This window comes from Bidens hawaiensis, unplaced genomic scaffold, assembly GCF_021521415.1.
Source record: "Bidens hawaiensis isolate Kalapana, Puna unplaced genomic scaffold, B.hawaiensis_p1.1 tig00025375_1, whole genome shotgun sequence".
In the NCBI taxonomy this organism is placed as follows: domain Eukaryota; kingdom Viridiplantae; phylum Streptophyta; class Magnoliopsida; order Asterales; family Asteraceae; genus Bidens; species Bidens hawaiensis.
In genome coordinates, this window is record NW_027494049.1 from 131,756 (window position 1) to 149,988 (window position 18,233).

Consider the following 18,233-nt stretch of genomic DNA (forward strand, 5'->3'; position numbering starts at 1 on the left):
AAAACAGATCCTCATAAGATTACACTTGACTCATGTCGGAGCGTAACTTTGTCCGGAGCTTTTGCATGATCCGCGGAAGCTCACAAGTTATCTGCCATTGAGTAAAGATTAGCGCACATGCTGCCCACTATGGCATGAATCGCCGGAATGCGCATGCGGCTTGTCATGGATATGCGGAAGCACCCAAGTGATTCGCCATTTATCACTTAGCGTGCATGCGGCCCGCTATGGCGTGAATCGCCGGAACGCGCATGCGGCTAGTCATGGATTTGCGGGAGAACTCAAGTGATCTGCCATTTATCACTTAGCGCGCATGCAGCCCGCTATGGCGTGAATCGCCGGAACGCGCATGCGGCTTCATGGATATGCGGGAGCACACAATTAAAACCCCAAAATGGGATAACATTGATGGCTATTATTTTGAGGCTGTACACAGCCTGTCATTCTCCTGTGTATTCCTTTTTTACACCCAATTTTTGCTTTGTGACTATAGATCTAGATCTTATTCCAGCATTGAACACTGAAAAATCAGATCTGGATCCGGCACCCATTGCGTATGAACGCAGGTCTAGAGAGACAAACAAGAATATCGAACGTAACTGTTGCTCAAACGGAATCAGATCTGAAGGAATTAGAACCAGATCTAACCTCCGTCACTCTAGAAACACAGATCTGGACATGAAATGGGGAAGATTGAGGTGTGGTTCGTTACCGTCCCACGGATGGCGCCAAAGTAGAAACATGAAATGAATCTGACCTGATCCATGACGATGTTTCCCGGTCTTCGAGATGAACGAACCACGACTTGATCTTCTTCTCCGGTAGCTTGAGATCTAACCAAATCTCGGATCGTCTTCTCCGCTCAGATCTGCAATGATTTTTGGGGGTGTGGAGGTGACTGCTAAGAAATCTCGAGGATCTCTTGTTTACAGACATAAAAATGGTTATGGTGGTGACTCTTATTGAGAACAACAACGACCCTTAATAAGGAGGTGGAGACCTCCTTATATAGGGAGCCTCATGGCCACCATCATGGTACCCTAATGGGCCTAGCCCAGTTAGGGTTACCTCCACAAAACTCCCTCAGCCCAATAATATTGTATTAGTCCATATAATAAAATAAGTCAAACATAATAAATTAAGGTCGTAAGCCGGGTTTAGTACCATACCCCTACAGGTATGAATCCTGTTATCCTAAACTGGAGTCTGTTTTGTCAAACATTCTTGATTTAAAAGTTATGGAATGAATAATGGTTAATATATGTAAATATGGAATAGGCAATCTGGACTAGAAACAAACAAGAAATAAAAAGTATGCACCCTTCACCATCAACTAATTAACTCTCTCTTAGCACTTTGTTATGATCAGTTTAAATCTTTGTGTGGATACCACGGACACTGCTTTGGTACATTCGGATATGTGTTAATTCGCACATATGATCACCCGGATGATCAATTTGTCGCAAATCACCAGTTTTGAGGGTGTAAACAAACAACCTTTTCCCTCGGTCAGAGGTAAATGCTATGTCCCTTGCTTTGTTCCAGTAGCCCGAAAACGCCACATTTTTAAGCGGAGGCGTTATATTTTGATGATCAAACCAACAGTGCAACACCCAGGAAGAGTCCTCCTGCTTCAATATCCACAACTCGGTACGCTCATTGCCGACATATGCAAATCCAACTTCATCATTTAGATCTACCAGCTGAATCTGATAGCCAGATCCTGATCTTGGCGTGGGAGGGTGGTCTGTTAACCCGAATTCCTCCGCCTTCATGTCAAACCACACTAATTTTCTTCGATCTTGCCAATCAGAAGGACTGATCAACCAATGCAAACGTCCATGACCATATACACCTTCACCGCTTATCGGATAAGCAGGGATTTGGGCAATCTCTCGCCACGAGCTCGTCCCCTGGTGATGAACCAGGGTGCATATATGTTTCCGTACCACATTAATGTCTTGTGACTGGACCTGTTCTTTAAGAATAACAAACACCGTCTTAAAAGTGTTGGTGGACTCATCAAAACCGATCCCTGCTGCCTTGCGTGGAATGTACGAGTCCACTGATCTATATGTAATGTTGATATGAGTAGGTGGCAGATCGTGACGTTTTTTACTAAGAGGGTTGATGACTGGAAACACAAAGGAGCCACGAGGGCGGAATTCTAAGCAACAGACTAGGATTAGCCCATTGCATGAACCTAGAACAAGATTTTGATAATATCCAACATGCATATAACAAGACTTGAAAAGGGGCTCCTTTTGCACACCTTGCAAAATACTGATTTTGATTTGTTTTTGTTTGTTGGAAAATAGTTCCAACATCATTGGTGTGGGTTCTTCTTTGATGTAAATGGTATGGAAGTAAGGATCATTGATGTATTTGAGCCATAATTTGCATACACACCGGAAACGAGCCAAAGATTTGACAGGCAATCTTGACATATTTCCAACGTAATTTCTGGAGGAAACATAGCCATTATTATATTATTATAATTCTGTAGGATTAGTGAATATATCGATTGATGGTGACAATATATAGGTGAATTAAACTTAGCCCCCAAGTCTAGACTAGGGCTTGGGCTGGACTCTGGAGGTTGGTTCGTTTAGAGTTTTATTTCTAAAACTCGAGTTTTTATTTATGTAGACTAATATTAGTGAATAATATCGATTGATGGTGGCGATTTATGATGGATTAATGATGTAACACCAGAAACTTTAGCCCCAAGTCTAGAGGTATCCCAACAGGTTGAAGATTTATCAAAATCAATGACTGATATAATAATATCTTTTTGTTTATTTCAAAATATATAGGTTTATAAAATTATGAATATATCGTCCGTGGCATACGTATTTTTATTTATGTTTAAAATTCTGAAATAATAGACCGCTTAACTTTTTAAAACTGAGAATTTTGAAAACCATTTTAAGCTATAAGAAAACCCTTAAAAAATATAAAAAATATTATAAAACAAAAGAAACGAAATTTTTTAAAAAGTAAAAAAAAACAAAAGTTTTTAATTTTCTTAACGATTTCATAAAAAACCCTAATTATACACATATGTATATTTTTATTTAATCTTGATTTACGTAATGTACACATATGTACATTATCATTTATCTTAATTGTACATATGTGTATAAAGAATAACATGCATAAAATTTAAAAATACGTATTATACATATATGTATAATTTTGTTAAACCCTTTTTAATTTTTTTATGTAATCAGGATGAAAAATAAATGTTTTTGTTTTTTTTACTTTTTTTGTTTTCGTGTTTTTTTTCGTTTTATAATTCTTTTTTATATTAATTTTTTTTGTAGTTCATAATGGTTCTCAAAATTCTCAATTTCAAAATGGTTCTCACATGATCTTAATCATATATATGTTATGGGGTTGTTTTATTATTCGTTTATAATATTTATATATATTTTTTGAATTTTAATTTTATTTATTGTAACGATGTTAATAATATATTTCGGATTTGATGATGAAAGGATTTTACAAATAAATGCAATGTTATAACCCGGTTTAAAAGCTATATGGGTGTAGGTCCCAAAACGGCCACTCGAACGGATTTTGCACTTTATACACGTGTCGAAACGGGTGCGGTAAATCAAACAACCGAACATAAATTACATAAAGATAAAATATTTGAATGATCTCGTTGTCGGTTAAAAGATTGTAATATTGAACTAGAACCGACCCACCCAAGGTGAGCTCCCATTGGGTGGGTGATTTACACCTTACAAAACACACACATAAAATACTACAAAATGACATATTTAAAGCCTAACACAATACAAAGAAACTAGAAGATCTCCCGTTGAAGTTAAACGTGTGTCGAAGCTCTCGTCTCGTGTCCGGTTTTCTCGTCGGATTTAATTATTTACTTGACCATTAAATATATAACGGGTTTCGTAATTTGATATCACAAGTCACACTTTTTGGCCTTACAATGGGTTTAGTGAGACCCATGACCCGTTTATTTTTTTTCATAATAAAATTGTTTCGTAATTTTATTATGTAACAAATAATCAAATCATTTAAAGTTGACAACCATATTAAAGTTCTTCAATACTATCTTATCATTAATTTGATACTTATATTAATTTAGTACCAGTCACATACTTATACAAGTACCGGTAGCCGGGTTGATTCAGTTGTTTATACACCAAGGTTGACTATAGTCAGTTAGTCACAAAGCTTAGATATCCATATAAATATAACATTACTTTATGATATAACACATTCATACACAGTAAGCATATTCATATAAGTCAATACATACACAAAAATGAGTACTCTCTTTGTTAACACCAATAAAAGAATCCAATTACAATAGAGAGGCAAGTAATAAGTTGCGTCATCATCTCTTTTTAAATGGCAAATCCGAGCCTATTGAAAAACTTATAAAGAGTGACACTTAAACTTGAACATTGAAACCGGACGAGCTCAAATTTAGTCGAGTTCAGGCTCCAGCCTTGACTTGTTTAGTTGGTTACAAGCTTGCTTAGGAGTTAGGACAAAGTGGAGTAGGAAACCATTTTAAGTTCTCATACACAAAACCGTGATGTAATTTTATAAGCACGTGTCTCTCTATATATATTAAATAATCACAACGTTTTAAGTCTTTATTATGGCTGTCTGATTAAAATCGCTTCTCAATTAGGTGTATAATTTTACAATATAAAATTGGATGCCTTTTGTTTCTTAATCATTATCTTATCATGTTGGAACGAATGCTTTAAATATGAACAAATGTAAATAAGATACGTTTTTAAGAAATTATTATGGACACGAGTGTAAACAATGTAACGGCCGAAGACATTGAGAGTATATTCTTTTGTTCGAACAAACTCTATTTTGGTACCTTACATTCTTGTCTTATTTGCAATGAACCCCTTCTCTTTTTATCTAGTTCATTATGATTTCTTCAAGTTTATAAGTATGCTTAAACGTCGCCAATCAGATTACATGAAATGGTTTGTGATGAATATTAAAATTTAATCTCATACCCAATTGTAGAACAATATCTCATACTCAGTCTCGTGTCCATACTCATTTATTTGTTAAAATTATCTACTGAGATTCTCAATTACATTTCTTCACGCTATAATTTTTTTTTATATATTCTTATTATCCAAATAAATTGTAAACTTAAAAACTAAAAAGTCATTGGGTTAGTATACTTCTCCATTGCCCATGGGTGAACAAAAATTATACAGTTCATGTATGTTTCGTATAACCAAGTCGGATGCTACCTGTTATCATACTTGTCACACCCACCGAGATATATAAAATTAATCTCATACTCAATCCCATACCCTAAATATTCGTCTAAATGTTTTTAGTTCAATGTCCACTTGTTGTTCTCAGCTACATCTTCTTTTGCATCGTATGGTTGTTTGTTGTCAGTGTTAAGACCACATCATGACTAATGTGGAGTATGTGGTATTGTTTTTGCAAGCCTAGCAGCATGAACGGGGTCAGATTGTTGATTAACACCCCCAACGGTTATCAACAACGAGCAGGCTAATTGATATATCAACATCTAACAAATTGCGATAACGCATGTCAATCAAAACTATCCAGTGGCCATAGAATAGAATCTCCCACCCTCGTAATATTTCACCAATCGCAAGGGCAATATCGTAATTCCATCAAGACAGATAAAACCATAAGACGATAGCGAGCCAACAAACAATCCGCCGTGGACTTGCAAGGACCCCACCATCAAATCATGTCCGTCCGTCCGTCCGTCCGTTAAATCTCGATCTTACCGTTAAAATAAATAATTGTCATCCATATGGTGTGTACGTTTTACGATCCAACAACTCAGCTCACACAAGAAGAAAAGTAAAATAATAAAATTCTCTCTGATCCTTTTGCTGTGTCTTTTCAACCGTTAACTGCGTGTGCTTGAGAATTTGTGTGATATTAGCTGAACAGTGATCGATTTGTTGACTGTGAGGTGCAGATTTTGACGGTACCGTTAACGGCTTCTCTCCGGTGTCTTCTGCTCCTCCGGTGTTCTGGAAGTCTCGTAAGAGATCAGGTGATTCGAATCTTAATGATTTGACCGTAATTGACTAATTCCGTTATGTGAATGATTTTGACTGAACGATTTGCTTCATAATTGAGTAATTCTGTTAATAATTAGACCGTAGTTGAGTAATTCGGTGAATAATTTGACCGTAATTCACTAATTCCGTTATGTGAATGATTTTGACGGTAATCATGTAGTTTTTGTGACTGATTGTTAAATTCTTATTGAACTAAGCGCGTAGATGATTTTGTTCATTATTGAGTAATTATTGTGAATAATTGGACGTTAATTGAGTGATGGATGATTTGACAGTAATTGATTACTTCTGTTCAGTGAATGATTTTAACATAATTGAGTAGTTCTGCGAATGATTTTGACAGTTATCCAATAGTTTTGTGACTGATTGTTAAATCCTTGTTGATTTAATCATGTAGACGTACATAAACATGTTTTCTGAATGATTTTGTACATAATTGAGAAATTTTGTGAATGATTTGACGATAATTGAGAAATTTTCGTGAATCATTTTACCGTAACTGAGTAATTCAGTTCCGAGAGTGATTTTGATCATAATTCAGTAGTTTTGTGATTAATTGTTAAAAGATTGGGTTTTGCGATTCAAAAATGGGTAGCGGCCGAGCATGTTGTCCGCTTGCCTACTGTTTCGATGTAATCACTACTTTTTTAAATAGATTGTTAATTTGAAAAAAAAATGTTAAATCATTGTTGATTTTAACACGTAGATTGACCTGTTTTCTGAAAAATTTGTTAGTAATTCAGTTAATCTGTGATATTAACTAAGTTATTCCGTGAATGATTTGACCGTAATTGAGGAGAATCGATCCGTTAATGATTTTGATTATAATGGAGTAGTTTTTGCAATTATTTTGGCAGTAATCCGGTAGTTTTGTGATTGATTGTTTGATAGTTGTTGATTTAAGCATGTAGATTAACCTGTTTTCCGAATGATTTTGTTCATAATTGAGTGATCTTGTTAATGATTTGATGATAGTTGTGCATTTCCATGAATGATTTGACCGCAATTGAGTAAGTCAACTGGTCAACTCTCAACAGTATTGAAGTTTCATAATTGTTTAATTTGTGATTTGTTACATAGATTTCACAACAATTGATATGAAACTCAAGAGATCTAAATCAAACACTAATGGAACTTGCAGCTAGTGCAAAGAATCTGCAAAAGGACATAACGGATGATGTTAACAAGACACCTGAAAACAAAGAAGATGAAGTGAATGATGAAAAAATGGAGGAATCAACACCGCCAACAATTTTATCTGAGAAACGTAAGGCTCTCTTTGAACCTTTGGAACCAATAATGGATTTGAATGGTAGAAGACCTACAGCTGAATCTTTACTCCCCCCACCCGACTTTGACTCTGCTAGTTACCCTCGTGGATGGCTTATTGGGAAGAAAAGGAAACTTGTAAATGTTGATGTCGTTGAAAGCATGCGCAGGATTGCAGTACAAGAAATGAACCGAAAGGTATCGTTAATTTGCACTTGGGTTCAAATATACAAGTAGTGGTAGGAAATGAACAGGTTTTGGAAACATATAAATATGAGTCAAAACGGGCCTGGTGGGGTTTGTCTGGTTTGTTCGCTAACGCGTTAAAACAGGTTTAGGTAAGAATGTGAATTTATATTATGAGTCAAAATGGACTGGATCGGGTTTGTAGTAAGTTGGGCAGTGGGTCAAAAGAGGTTTAGTTTTTCACGAGTCGAGCCAGGGTGGTTCCGAGCCCAAACTTGAAGTTAAACGAGGAAGCTCGGCTAGGCTCGAGCTCGATCTTGAAGTTAAACTAGCCTAAGATCGAGCCAAAGAACCGAGCCATGACCCGAGCTAAGCTTGGGTCAAGCTCAGCTCAGTTACAAAAATGAACCAGCTTGGCTCAGGTCTTTACAAATCAAGTCTTTTTAGCTAATTTTATTACGATCCGCGAGGTTTTGAACAGTAGGTTACAACGTATATTTATAATATGAGTCAAAACGGGTTGGGTCGGGTTTAGATGTAAACCTTTTCTCATGAATCCAAAGAGGCTTGTAAAGGAACCGAATGGGGAATGCTCGTGTTTGTTTGTTTTACTTTATCCAAACAAACTATCGAACACAACCATTTAAACGAATGGGGTTTTCTTGTTCGTGTTTGTTTGTGCCTGTTGTTAGTATAGATGAACGGTTCACGAACACAAACGGACGATCATAACTAAACATAGATGAAAATAAATGAGGCAACACCAATCAAAAGTAAACGTCAATCTGTTGGTCCTAAATAAATAATAAACCCAAACTATATTGTAATGGACCCAAAAAAGTTTAAATGAATACATAAACGAACAAATTGGAAAGACGTACACTATTGAATGCAAACGGACGAACATAAGCGGTAAATGAACAAACCCACGAACACAAATGAACGGACGAGAATGAGCAAACCCACAAACGTACGCTAATGAACGTAAACTATTCATGTTTGTTCGCTCAACTAAATGAACAAAAACTTTTTGTATGTTTATTAGAGGTAAACAAACATAAATGGACTTCCCGTCGAACGCTTCATGAACGGTTTGCTGAATGTTGGGTTCGTTTACAGGTGTATTAAATGTGATTTAGAAAACTATATTATTAAAATACCAAGTCAAATTTCTTGAAGAAGTTTGATATATACAACCTCCTAGTTTTCTTGATAAGAATATAGGTTTATAATAATGTATTTATTATTATTTTTTTATTTTTTTGGTAAATCGGCAAAAATGTGTTTGTGCCTTTGCATGTCAACGAACCCACACGACATGTGGACTGTACATCAGCAAGATAACAACTTGCCATTTTTATCTTATATTGGCATGTGCGTGTGACAGAGAATAACATTATGAGTTGAACTGTGTTTCACCTGCCACCATAATGAAATAAATATCTAGTAATTTTTGTATGGTTTGGTTTCACTGGAGGTGACAATAATTCCGTCCCATAACCTTAGTTATGTATAATTTTAATTGGTCAATAAAATTTTAGCAAAAAATGTTACAGATAGTCAAATGAGTTGAAACTCACTCACACACCAGCGACTAAATTTTATCGTAAGACTAGTGTTTTCCTATCATAATTAACATTATTACTTCTTTTGTGCTTAAAGTTTTTAAAAGATATACTTTTGTCATGTTTGGTCGCGCAAAACTTTTGTAACGCTTGGATTCTAATGTAAGCTTGTTATATAAGATTTTGTCGTGTTTGGGTTCTCGTTAAAACACCCTATAATAGCCCAAACAGGACTAAGACATCTTCTAATCGCTCAACTGCACGTGACAATAAAAGAACATTTTATAAGGAACAAAAAAAATTTATAGTTAGAGCTGCTAAATGGGTCGTATTCACGGGTTTAAAGGTCAAGTTACAAATTTACATATAGTTTGTTATTTATTTGAGCAATTGTGTTTATAATATGTCAATTTACATTTGAAAATTTAAATATTGGCATAAAAGTACCTAAATAGTTTAATTAATTACATAAAATACATACTCATAAAATTTATAAAATAAAATGGGTTAGACAGGTCAATAACGCTGGGTTGAAGTGAATGCGGCCCGTTTAGACTAAACCAAAACATGCGATTTTCGTATTAGGTTCGGTTCGTGTCTTGTTGTGTCACACATTCACACCCTAGGGGAGGATTTGTGATACAGATAGATTATGAATCTAGCTCTTAATACAGGACAGAGAAATTGACGGGCTTAACGAGCAGTTGGAAGAAGATTCACGTGTCCTTGAACACCTTCAACTTCAGCTGCTAGATGAACGAAGCAAACGTGCAGAAGTTGAGCGACAAAATAATTTACTTAAAAACCAAGTTGATATGCTCATGAATATGCTTCAGGACCCCGAACATATCGACGGTGATGATGATGATCATGATGATGGGCCACAAGAACCGTAAGTCCATTTCTTTTAGTAAAAAAAAAAAGAATTGTGTATCATTTTGTAAAGTTAGAGTGTGATGGTGTCATGGTGCATCTTGTTTTGTGTTTCTACTGTAAGATGTTGTCTACATAACGAGTATAAATAATACATAAGTAATAATACTAATTGTTATTTGTTGTAATGCATCTAAATTGAACCAATTGAATTCGAATAGAATTGATTTGGTTTTTAATTGGTTTTCGAATTGAGTTCACTTTTTCGAACTTTAGTTGCGCATTTATATTTCTTTATCATGGTATTTAATCAGTTTGGACAATTTAAGCATTTGCCATTTGGAACTGATGTTAACAATCATTTGCCATAATGTAAATGAGCCATGTTTTGTTGTTGGGGTGGCCGGTTGGGCCATATCCGACATTCATGAGTCCAGATTCGCGGTGTAACATATCATTAACCCGTTAGAAGGTGATCTGAGGCCGAAGGTTTGAAGAACCCCATCTCTCTTTCATTTACCAAAATCAATAAAAGATTGCTTTTATATTAAAGCATTGACCATCATGTTTTTCTTCATCTACATATTCATTTCAACAAACTAATAAGAAATGAGTTGGTTGTAAGGTAGGAAAACATTATAAGTGTGTGGTTGTAAGGTGAAGATTTCATGAATAGTGGATGGTATGTGTAAAAATGTGCTTTTTAATATATATATATATATATATATATATATATATATATAATATTAAATCAGTTTTTATAATATAGTTTCCCGTTTACTTTCTGTTTTGATGTAATCACTATTTTTATATAGTATATATTACAATTATATCAGATTATCAACTCTTCATTTACAATGGTAACTTGACCGTTTTAGGTTTAAAATTGTGGATATAAAAACCTACAGCTAAGTTTAAAAAATAAATTGTGTAAATTTACATTTGTTCACATGCAAACTAAAATTTGCCCATATGTGAACTAATATTAAATAAAAGTGTAAGTTCACATGTGAATTAAGAGCGTTCATGGCTTGGTTCAACCGGTTGCAACAAAAACTCCAACCGAAATTGCTAAGCAACACAATTGGGTTAAATTGGTCAGACAAACCAACTAGTTTCTAAAACAATCATTTAAATTAAAAAAAAAATTATTAAGATAAAATACGATTGTGTTTGGATGGTTATTGGTTTCAACGGTCTATGAATATACGATACATGAAATACCTAAAGAAGACCGTGTACATTATGATTGTGAATATAACTTACAATACTAAACCATCATTCAATCAAATTCAATAATCAATCACAAGTACACCAAAACTACACTCCCAATATTATCACAATCTTCATACAACCATTAAAAAACATGTAAAATAATACAATGCCAGACTAATTTTACTACCACCACAATATAGGATACACAATTTCCTTAGTTTTTAAATCGAGCCCTAGAAAGAACCCTAGATAAATATCACACCCCCTAAAGAATTTTCATTTTTCCATGGGAAACTGATTGTTTTACATGTTGTGCGTGACATAAAGCCTTTTGACTCCCGGTCAAACCAAAACAAGAGCCATCTTCCCCTAGCGTTACAGCAAAGTAGAGATAAATGGTGCACAAGAAAGCAAGTAGCCCAAGTGCGGTTAACAAGAAGCGGTGTCGCCTAACGACTGTTGAAAAGTTACCCAATTCCTCGGTTTTCGTGTGCTGCTTTTTAACAGAAGATGAAGAAAACACGGTTTGTGTCCTCCTGTGAGGTGAAGTTATTACACCGTCTAGAACCATACTGCTAGAAAACGGGCCCTACTTTGTAAAAAACAGGCCCTTCTTTGTCAATTCTGAAATGGGAAATGAACAAATGCATTAGAAAAAAAAATACATGTGATTTTGGCCCATTTACTTATAAATGTGTGTTAAGGGTGTAAACAAGCCAAACCGGTTGTGAGCTACTGGAGATCGGCTCGCTAAAAGCTTGACTCGAGCCTAAAAATAAGTCTGTTTAATAAAAAAAACTCGGGCCTGAGCTTCACTTACAGAACTCAAGGGGCTCATAAGTTAAAACAAACTCAAGCTCGAGTCCAATCGAGTTCGAGTTCAGCTCATTTACACTCCTATGTATTATCAAGATTCTCAAATGGGTCAAAGTGTCAATGGGTTAAACCTAGCTAAATGGTAACGAGTAGAATGGGTTGAAAGTCACCCAACGTCTATTTTAAGTGCACACAATGATGCAACCTCCTAAATTGTTTTCATTTAAAGATTTAATAATTTTTAATAAAGCAATGTCTGTCCGTAATCAAAATAAACATTATTTATACAAAAATTAAGATCATTGTGCATATTACAAGTACTTAAAAAATTAAAATTTACTTGTTTCAATCGAAACCCATTTTGGCCTGTTACTCAACCCATCCAATCTACCAGCCCAATAAGATAATCGGAGATTGAAAGAATTTTGTAGAAATGAAGGTCAATTAAGGTCATTTTTGAATTTTAACATAACGATAAAATATAAAGCAGTTAATAAGTTGTAATTAAGTAAGGGCAACAAGAATGCAACTAGACAAGAAACAAGCATTGAACCTAAAAACACATGCCTACCCTGAAATAAGTGAAAGTAGATGGAATTTATAGCTAGAAAGTACATTGATCTCGACTAGCTCGATGTAGATAGTTAACAATAATATGATAACTTTTAACAAGGTAAAGACGTTACACTTAAAACATCATTGTAAAGGAACATGTTTGTGTACCATCATATACTTATATATGCAAACATATTAATGAAGCAAAGATCAACAAATAACAAAGCTTACTTTCAAGTTACATCAATCCATAAATTTTCTTGTTCTTAAGTCTCCCTTCATTTATAAAATAATAATAATAATAATAATAATCATACTCAATTCCATTACTTCTCATCAAATACCTAAAAAACTTACTACAAAATCACACTTAATCCTCTTAACTTTAAGTGATTAAAACCTAAATGCGTAGGCTATATTGCGGAAAATCATTCTCTAAACCGCGAGCCACAGGTTCAATTAGTAATCGAAATATGTAACCATAACAATAATCCAACTCCTAATCCTATATACTGGTAAAGTGAATCAAAGTTCACCAATTGATATCGTAATGCCTATAGATCTAATTAGGTTAAAAATCACCGTCTATAGATCAATCAATCAAATATAATAAAATTTAAACAATCATCAACTAATCAGTCATAAAATTACAAACTGGAGTGTAAAGTTTTAGATATTCGATGGAATCGCAAAATCAGATGAGTCTGAATGAGGTGCTTGAGATCTGATTGGTTTAAAGTATCAGATGAACGAGAGAGAACACAGATCTATACAAGTAGTGTAATGTAAAAGATAAGAAGAAGAAGAAGAATAATATGTGAAGGAAGGACCGTACCGGAACAGAAAAGAGAAGAAAATGGCGCCGAAGACAACGGATCAAGATATCTCTTTCTCCTCTGTGTGCGCGTGAATGAATGAGTGGGAGATTATTATTATTATTATTTTATACATGGATATTATTATTACTATCATTATTATTATTATTATTATTATTTAAAGAGTAACAACCAGCACCTCTTTTATTTTTCGGGCTAGTCTATCTACCCGTAAAGACAGAATTACAAATTTTGTCCTTTAAAATAAGACGAATTACGGTTCGTGTCCTTTTCTAAGTTTCCTTGCAGGCGGTGTACTTTAAACTTTTTTTTCCTACAAGTTTTGTCCTTTACGCTAACTGGGTTAGAAAAAGTCAGTTAAATGCCCTCACGTGAGACGCATGTGAGGGCATTTTTGTCTTTTCGTCTAGTAATAATAATAATTTGAGAGTTCAACTCAAGAAACATGACCTTCATTTACTGACAACCATAACAGACTTCCTTCTTCATCTTTCTCTGCTTGCTTCTTATTCTCCATCATTCAACTAACAAACCTTAACTTAACTCCACTTCTCATTTCAATTTCACAATGTCACAACACTCCGACTCCGAATTCACCGACGCCTTTCACCATCTCACCTTCTCCGACGACTCCGACCACCCGCCGGACCCACACTTCTCCACCGGCCTCCGCCGCCGCCGCCGGAGCTCAAAAAAACCCGACTCTAGGCCTCAAAAAAACCCACAAAATCAAACCATCATCATCCCAATCCAAATTCATTTCAATTCAATCGAAAACCCTAAAAATGATCGGTTCCGATCACCACAAAAAACAACCCTCAATCTACAACCGATCTTACACCATCAATTCAACCTCAGCCATCGATTACCCACTAAAACCATCACCTAATTCCACCCTTAATCGCTCCGAATCCGTCAAGAAACCCTCCGATTCAATTTCAACCTGAAACCTGTTTTGACCTGGAAAAAAGAAAGAAAGAAGAAAACCCTTCCATTGGATTAGCCAGCCGTCTCTAGGTTTGTTCAGTCGGGCCGGGTTTCGTCAATATTTAATAGGAGACTTGAGTCACAGTGTTCCTCCAGACAAGAAAAGAATGAACCAACAGGTGCAGAAGAACACCCTCTACGTCGGTAAGAAACACACCCTTTTCCCTAGTTCTATATTCATATTCATACTCATACCTGTAATTGAATATTTGATTACCAGTTGTGATGGTGGCGGCGGTAGGTGGTGGGTAGTGGTGGCAGTCGGCAACAGGTGGTGGTGGGGTTTTGGATGTTGAAAGAAGAAGGTGGGTGGTGATGGTGGATGCACATGAGAGGAGAGATAGGGGGAAGAAGAAAAGAGGAAGAAGAAGTTGCAGGTAGACGAAAAGACAAAAATGCCCTCACATGCGTCTCACGTGAGGGCATTTAACTGACTTTTTCTAACCCAGTTAGCGTAAAGGACAAAACTTGTAGGAAAAAAAAGTTTAAAGTACACCGCCTGCAAGGAAACTTAGAAAAGGACACGAACCGTAATTCGTCTTATTTTAAAGGACAAAATTTGTAATTCTGTCACCCGTAAATTTAAATTAACCGATAACTGAATTGAACTTAATAAAATTATGACATGATTACGTCAAGATGAATATATGTTTAAATGTATGTATATGTGTGGATTGGATACATGAGTCAATGTTGTAAAGAAAAATCTTATGATGGGTATATATTTTGGTTCAACTTGATTAATTGATTCTTTAAACATGGTTGTTTAAATTTTAGTTCAGATTTAACTTATGTGTAGTTTGTTTTTTAAGAGGTAAAATATCTGGAGTTCACATCTGCAAACCTCTGTAAAAGAATATGTGAACCAAAGTTTTGCAATCTGTAATAAGAAAGTTGTTTGTTTTTTAACTTCTACCGACTGTGAAAGTAAACTACATATTTTTTAGGGTTAATGATTCAATTATGTCTTTTTCAATATGAGTTCTCAAATGCTATATACATTGATTTTAACTTTCAAATAGACGAAAACCTTCAATCTCATCATGAGAAAATTTTTAGCAAATAAAATATTTGAGGACTGTTAATTTCACTTACAGTCAACATCGAAGTTCGGAAGAGTCAGCAGGCGGTGTCAGTGGCGGAGAGCAGCAGGGACGAGAGGTAGCGAAGCAGGGTACAGTAGGTTTATGCCTCGAGTGTTGGATTTCGATCGGTGAAGTGGGGGCAGGCCCGACTCCGAGACCCCAAAAATTTTTTTGGGTCAAAGGTGAAAAATATTTTGGGCCTCAAGTAAAATGAGTATTTTGTTGACTTTAAACAATTTAATTTTTAAATTGGCATACTTGGTTATGATTTGAGTTATGTAAAAAAATTTATATAAAAATATGCTTAAACATTGTTCAAAATGGGACTAGAACTCACAACCTTTTGGTTGAGAGTAATACATCTTTGTCACTAAGCCAAACTAGTTGTTATGTAATTGTGTTTAAACATTAAATATATATATTGTTTTTCATAAAAATACATATATATTTTTTTAAGAAAAATTTCAGGCCTAACGGGGTGTCGGGCCGGGGGTCGTCGACCACCTAGCCCTCCCTAAAGGTCGGCCCTGAGTAGGGGCTGTAGAGAGCGAGGGGTGGTGGCTAGGACTGAGAGTCGGTGAAAGAGAACGAGCTACTCATAATCAATGATGAAACAAAAATAAAATATATAATACGGTTCATCATAAAAGAAATAAGATAACTGAGCAACATGTCGGTCTGTCAGCTTAACTAATTCACCCGCCAGCTTGCATGCTTGCTTCCTTTTATTTCATTTCTCGAGCTTCATGTGGACTTTCTAATCAAGCAGTGTGTTTGTTTGTAATTAGTATTATGAATTCATGTGTCAATTAACAACCAGTTCAAATAACTTTTGTTTAGTGATTATTAAAATTATTATGTGGTAAATAAAATGACTAATAATATTATAGAATATCATTGTAATCTTCATACGATAGTCTAAAGTTGAATACAAGTATTTCAAATTAGCTCGTTGTCTCTTAAATGTATTAAAATATATATTTGAGCTAGTTAGGAGTAATATTCATAATCATTAACAATCACCTGTAAGAAACTTAAAAGTATAGGAAATAGTTATAATATTTATATCAAAAGTCATCAAAAGGATGAAGTTCGCTCACCCTACCAAGATAGATGAACTCACCGGCCTACCGGTTAGAATTTGGAAATACAAGATGCCAATCGACGATCATGTCGTTTGTCATGGTGATGCTCTAGATGGTGACACACTAGATCCTTTCCATGGTTGGAGTTTTGATCATCTGGGGAGCTGTAGTCTATTACAACCTCGAAGCCGGGCTTCAGATCTTTGATGGACATGAGCTTCTTCAGTTGGGAAAACAAGACGTCATCAAGCACTACAAGTCGCTCTTGGGAGACCTGGAGATTCAATATCGTTGGTTCCTGTTCACCAACATCAACAACACGTTTAATCGGTTCGTCATTCGCATCTTGCGAATCGACTGTATGACATGAGAGTCTCGTTCTTGTACGAAACTGACTGAAGCATGAAGCTAGAGATAAAAGCAGGCATCTATACAGAAGCCTAGAGAGATTGTTAGGCCTCATTATGTTTTATTCTTGTATTAGGCTTATGTATTAGATGAAGATCATCATGTATTTACTTAATTTGTTTTCATTTAGCTAAGTTCTAATGGATCGTAGGCCAAAAAACATGTATTTGCCCAGTTGGGCCAGCTTATGAGACCCATTGAAATAACCTAGAGAGGTGAAGTATAAATAATCATTTTAGTCCATTCTCTAATAACTTTTTGCCTTTTATCTCTCTCTCTCTCTCTCTCTGTGTGTTTTACATTTTTGATCCGAGATCTGGGTGGTTTTGGTGATTTTCGCTCACCAAGACTACGAACTGATTCAAACTTAGTTGCCAGATCCATTCATGAGACATACTACCCTAATAATTAATTTAGGCCGGTAGGTCAATTAATCGGCCAGTGGTCAAATTCGGCCGAAATCTCGATTAATCAAACTTAGTCAGCCTTTTATGCGAGGTTCCAGTTAAAATCGGCGGATTCCAACGACATTCTAGCCAAATTCAGTGGTTTCCAATGAGATTCCGGCCAAAATGTTAATCAGGAGATAATGGAACATGAATTATGTTGAATTCTATATGAATTCTATCTCACATTACTTTAGTTTACAGAAGATAATGGAATAGGAATTAATGTTGATCTCGTTATAGTGGTTGAGGGTCAGAATTAATCAGTGTAATAAATTGATAAAGGTTCTTGAGCGGAGACTTCACGATTCGTGTTGTAGAAGAAGCCAAGAATGGGCGTAAGTTAAAGAATCGGATAACGTCTTATGAAATAACACAGATGGAGAATATTCTTGCAAACGATGAAGTTGTTGACGTCACTGAGGTTGAACCGTATAATATGCTTACACAGGAGAAAGCAATCCTTCAAGAAGAGAAAGACAAAATTGGTTCTCTTTATGACAAAGAAAAATCAGAATTTAATCAAACAATGATTTGTATCGATAAACCCGTCAAACCGTGTGATCACACAGAGTTAACAGGCAAACACAAAATTAAGTTGTGCATGAATAAGAACAAATAAGTGAGTATAATAATAATAATAAGTAGTTAAATTATTATTAAATCATATTATTATTATTTAATAATATAAGTATTTAAGTATTTAATATTTAATTTGTATTTGTGGGAGATCACACGGGTTGAAAAGAAAAGGAAAGCACGAGTTTAACGGATAACGAAGACCAAGAAGTAAGTGACTTTTGTGTTTTGAATTATTA

The 18,233-nt window shown here is 35.2% G+C and overlaps 3 protein-coding genes across 4 annotated transcripts in view; 1 reads left to right on the top strand and 2 right to left on the bottom strand.

Moving 5' to 3' along the window:
* Positions 1-1,370: 1,370 nt before the first annotated feature.
* On the bottom strand, positions 1,371-2,447 carry LOC143571424 (F-box protein At1g11270-like). The gene has a single exon (XM_077056854.1). It carries the CDS (start codon positions 2,445-2,447, stop codon positions 1,371-1,373), a length of 1,077 nt encoding a protein of 358 aa, XP_076912969.1.
* A 3,376-nt stretch (positions 2,448-5,823) lies between these two features.
* Positions 5,824-10,221, top strand: LOC143571416 (protein HEADING DATE REPRESSOR 1-like). The gene is made up of 3 exons (XM_077056845.1): positions 5,824-6,061; positions 7,231-7,556; positions 9,784-10,221. The coding sequence occupies exons 2-3, from the start codon at positions 7,317-7,319 to the stop codon at positions 10,003-10,005; spliced, it is 462 nt and encodes a 153-aa protein (XP_076912960.1). The 5' UTR covers positions 5,824-6,061; positions 7,231-7,316; the 3' UTR covers positions 10,006-10,221.
* Positions 10,222-11,415: 1,194 nt separating this feature from the next.
* Positions 11,416-18,233, bottom strand: part of LOC143571418 (uncharacterized) — a 37,595-nt gene continuing 30,777 nt past the window's right edge. The window contains exons 1-2 of one of the 2 annotated variants that reach the window (XM_077056848.1): positions 13,404-13,505; positions 11,416-11,821 (exon numbers count right to left, since the gene is read on the bottom strand). In XM_077056848.1, the coding sequence (XP_076912963.1) occupies positions 11,463-11,768 (306 nt within the window). In that variant the 5' untranslated portion in view covers positions 11,769-11,821; positions 13,404-13,505 and the 3' untranslated portion in view covers positions 11,416-11,462. Of the gene's footprint in view, positions 11,822-13,403; positions 13,506-18,233 lie in introns of those variants that run through there. The other variant, XM_077056849.1, reaches the window with a different exon arrangement.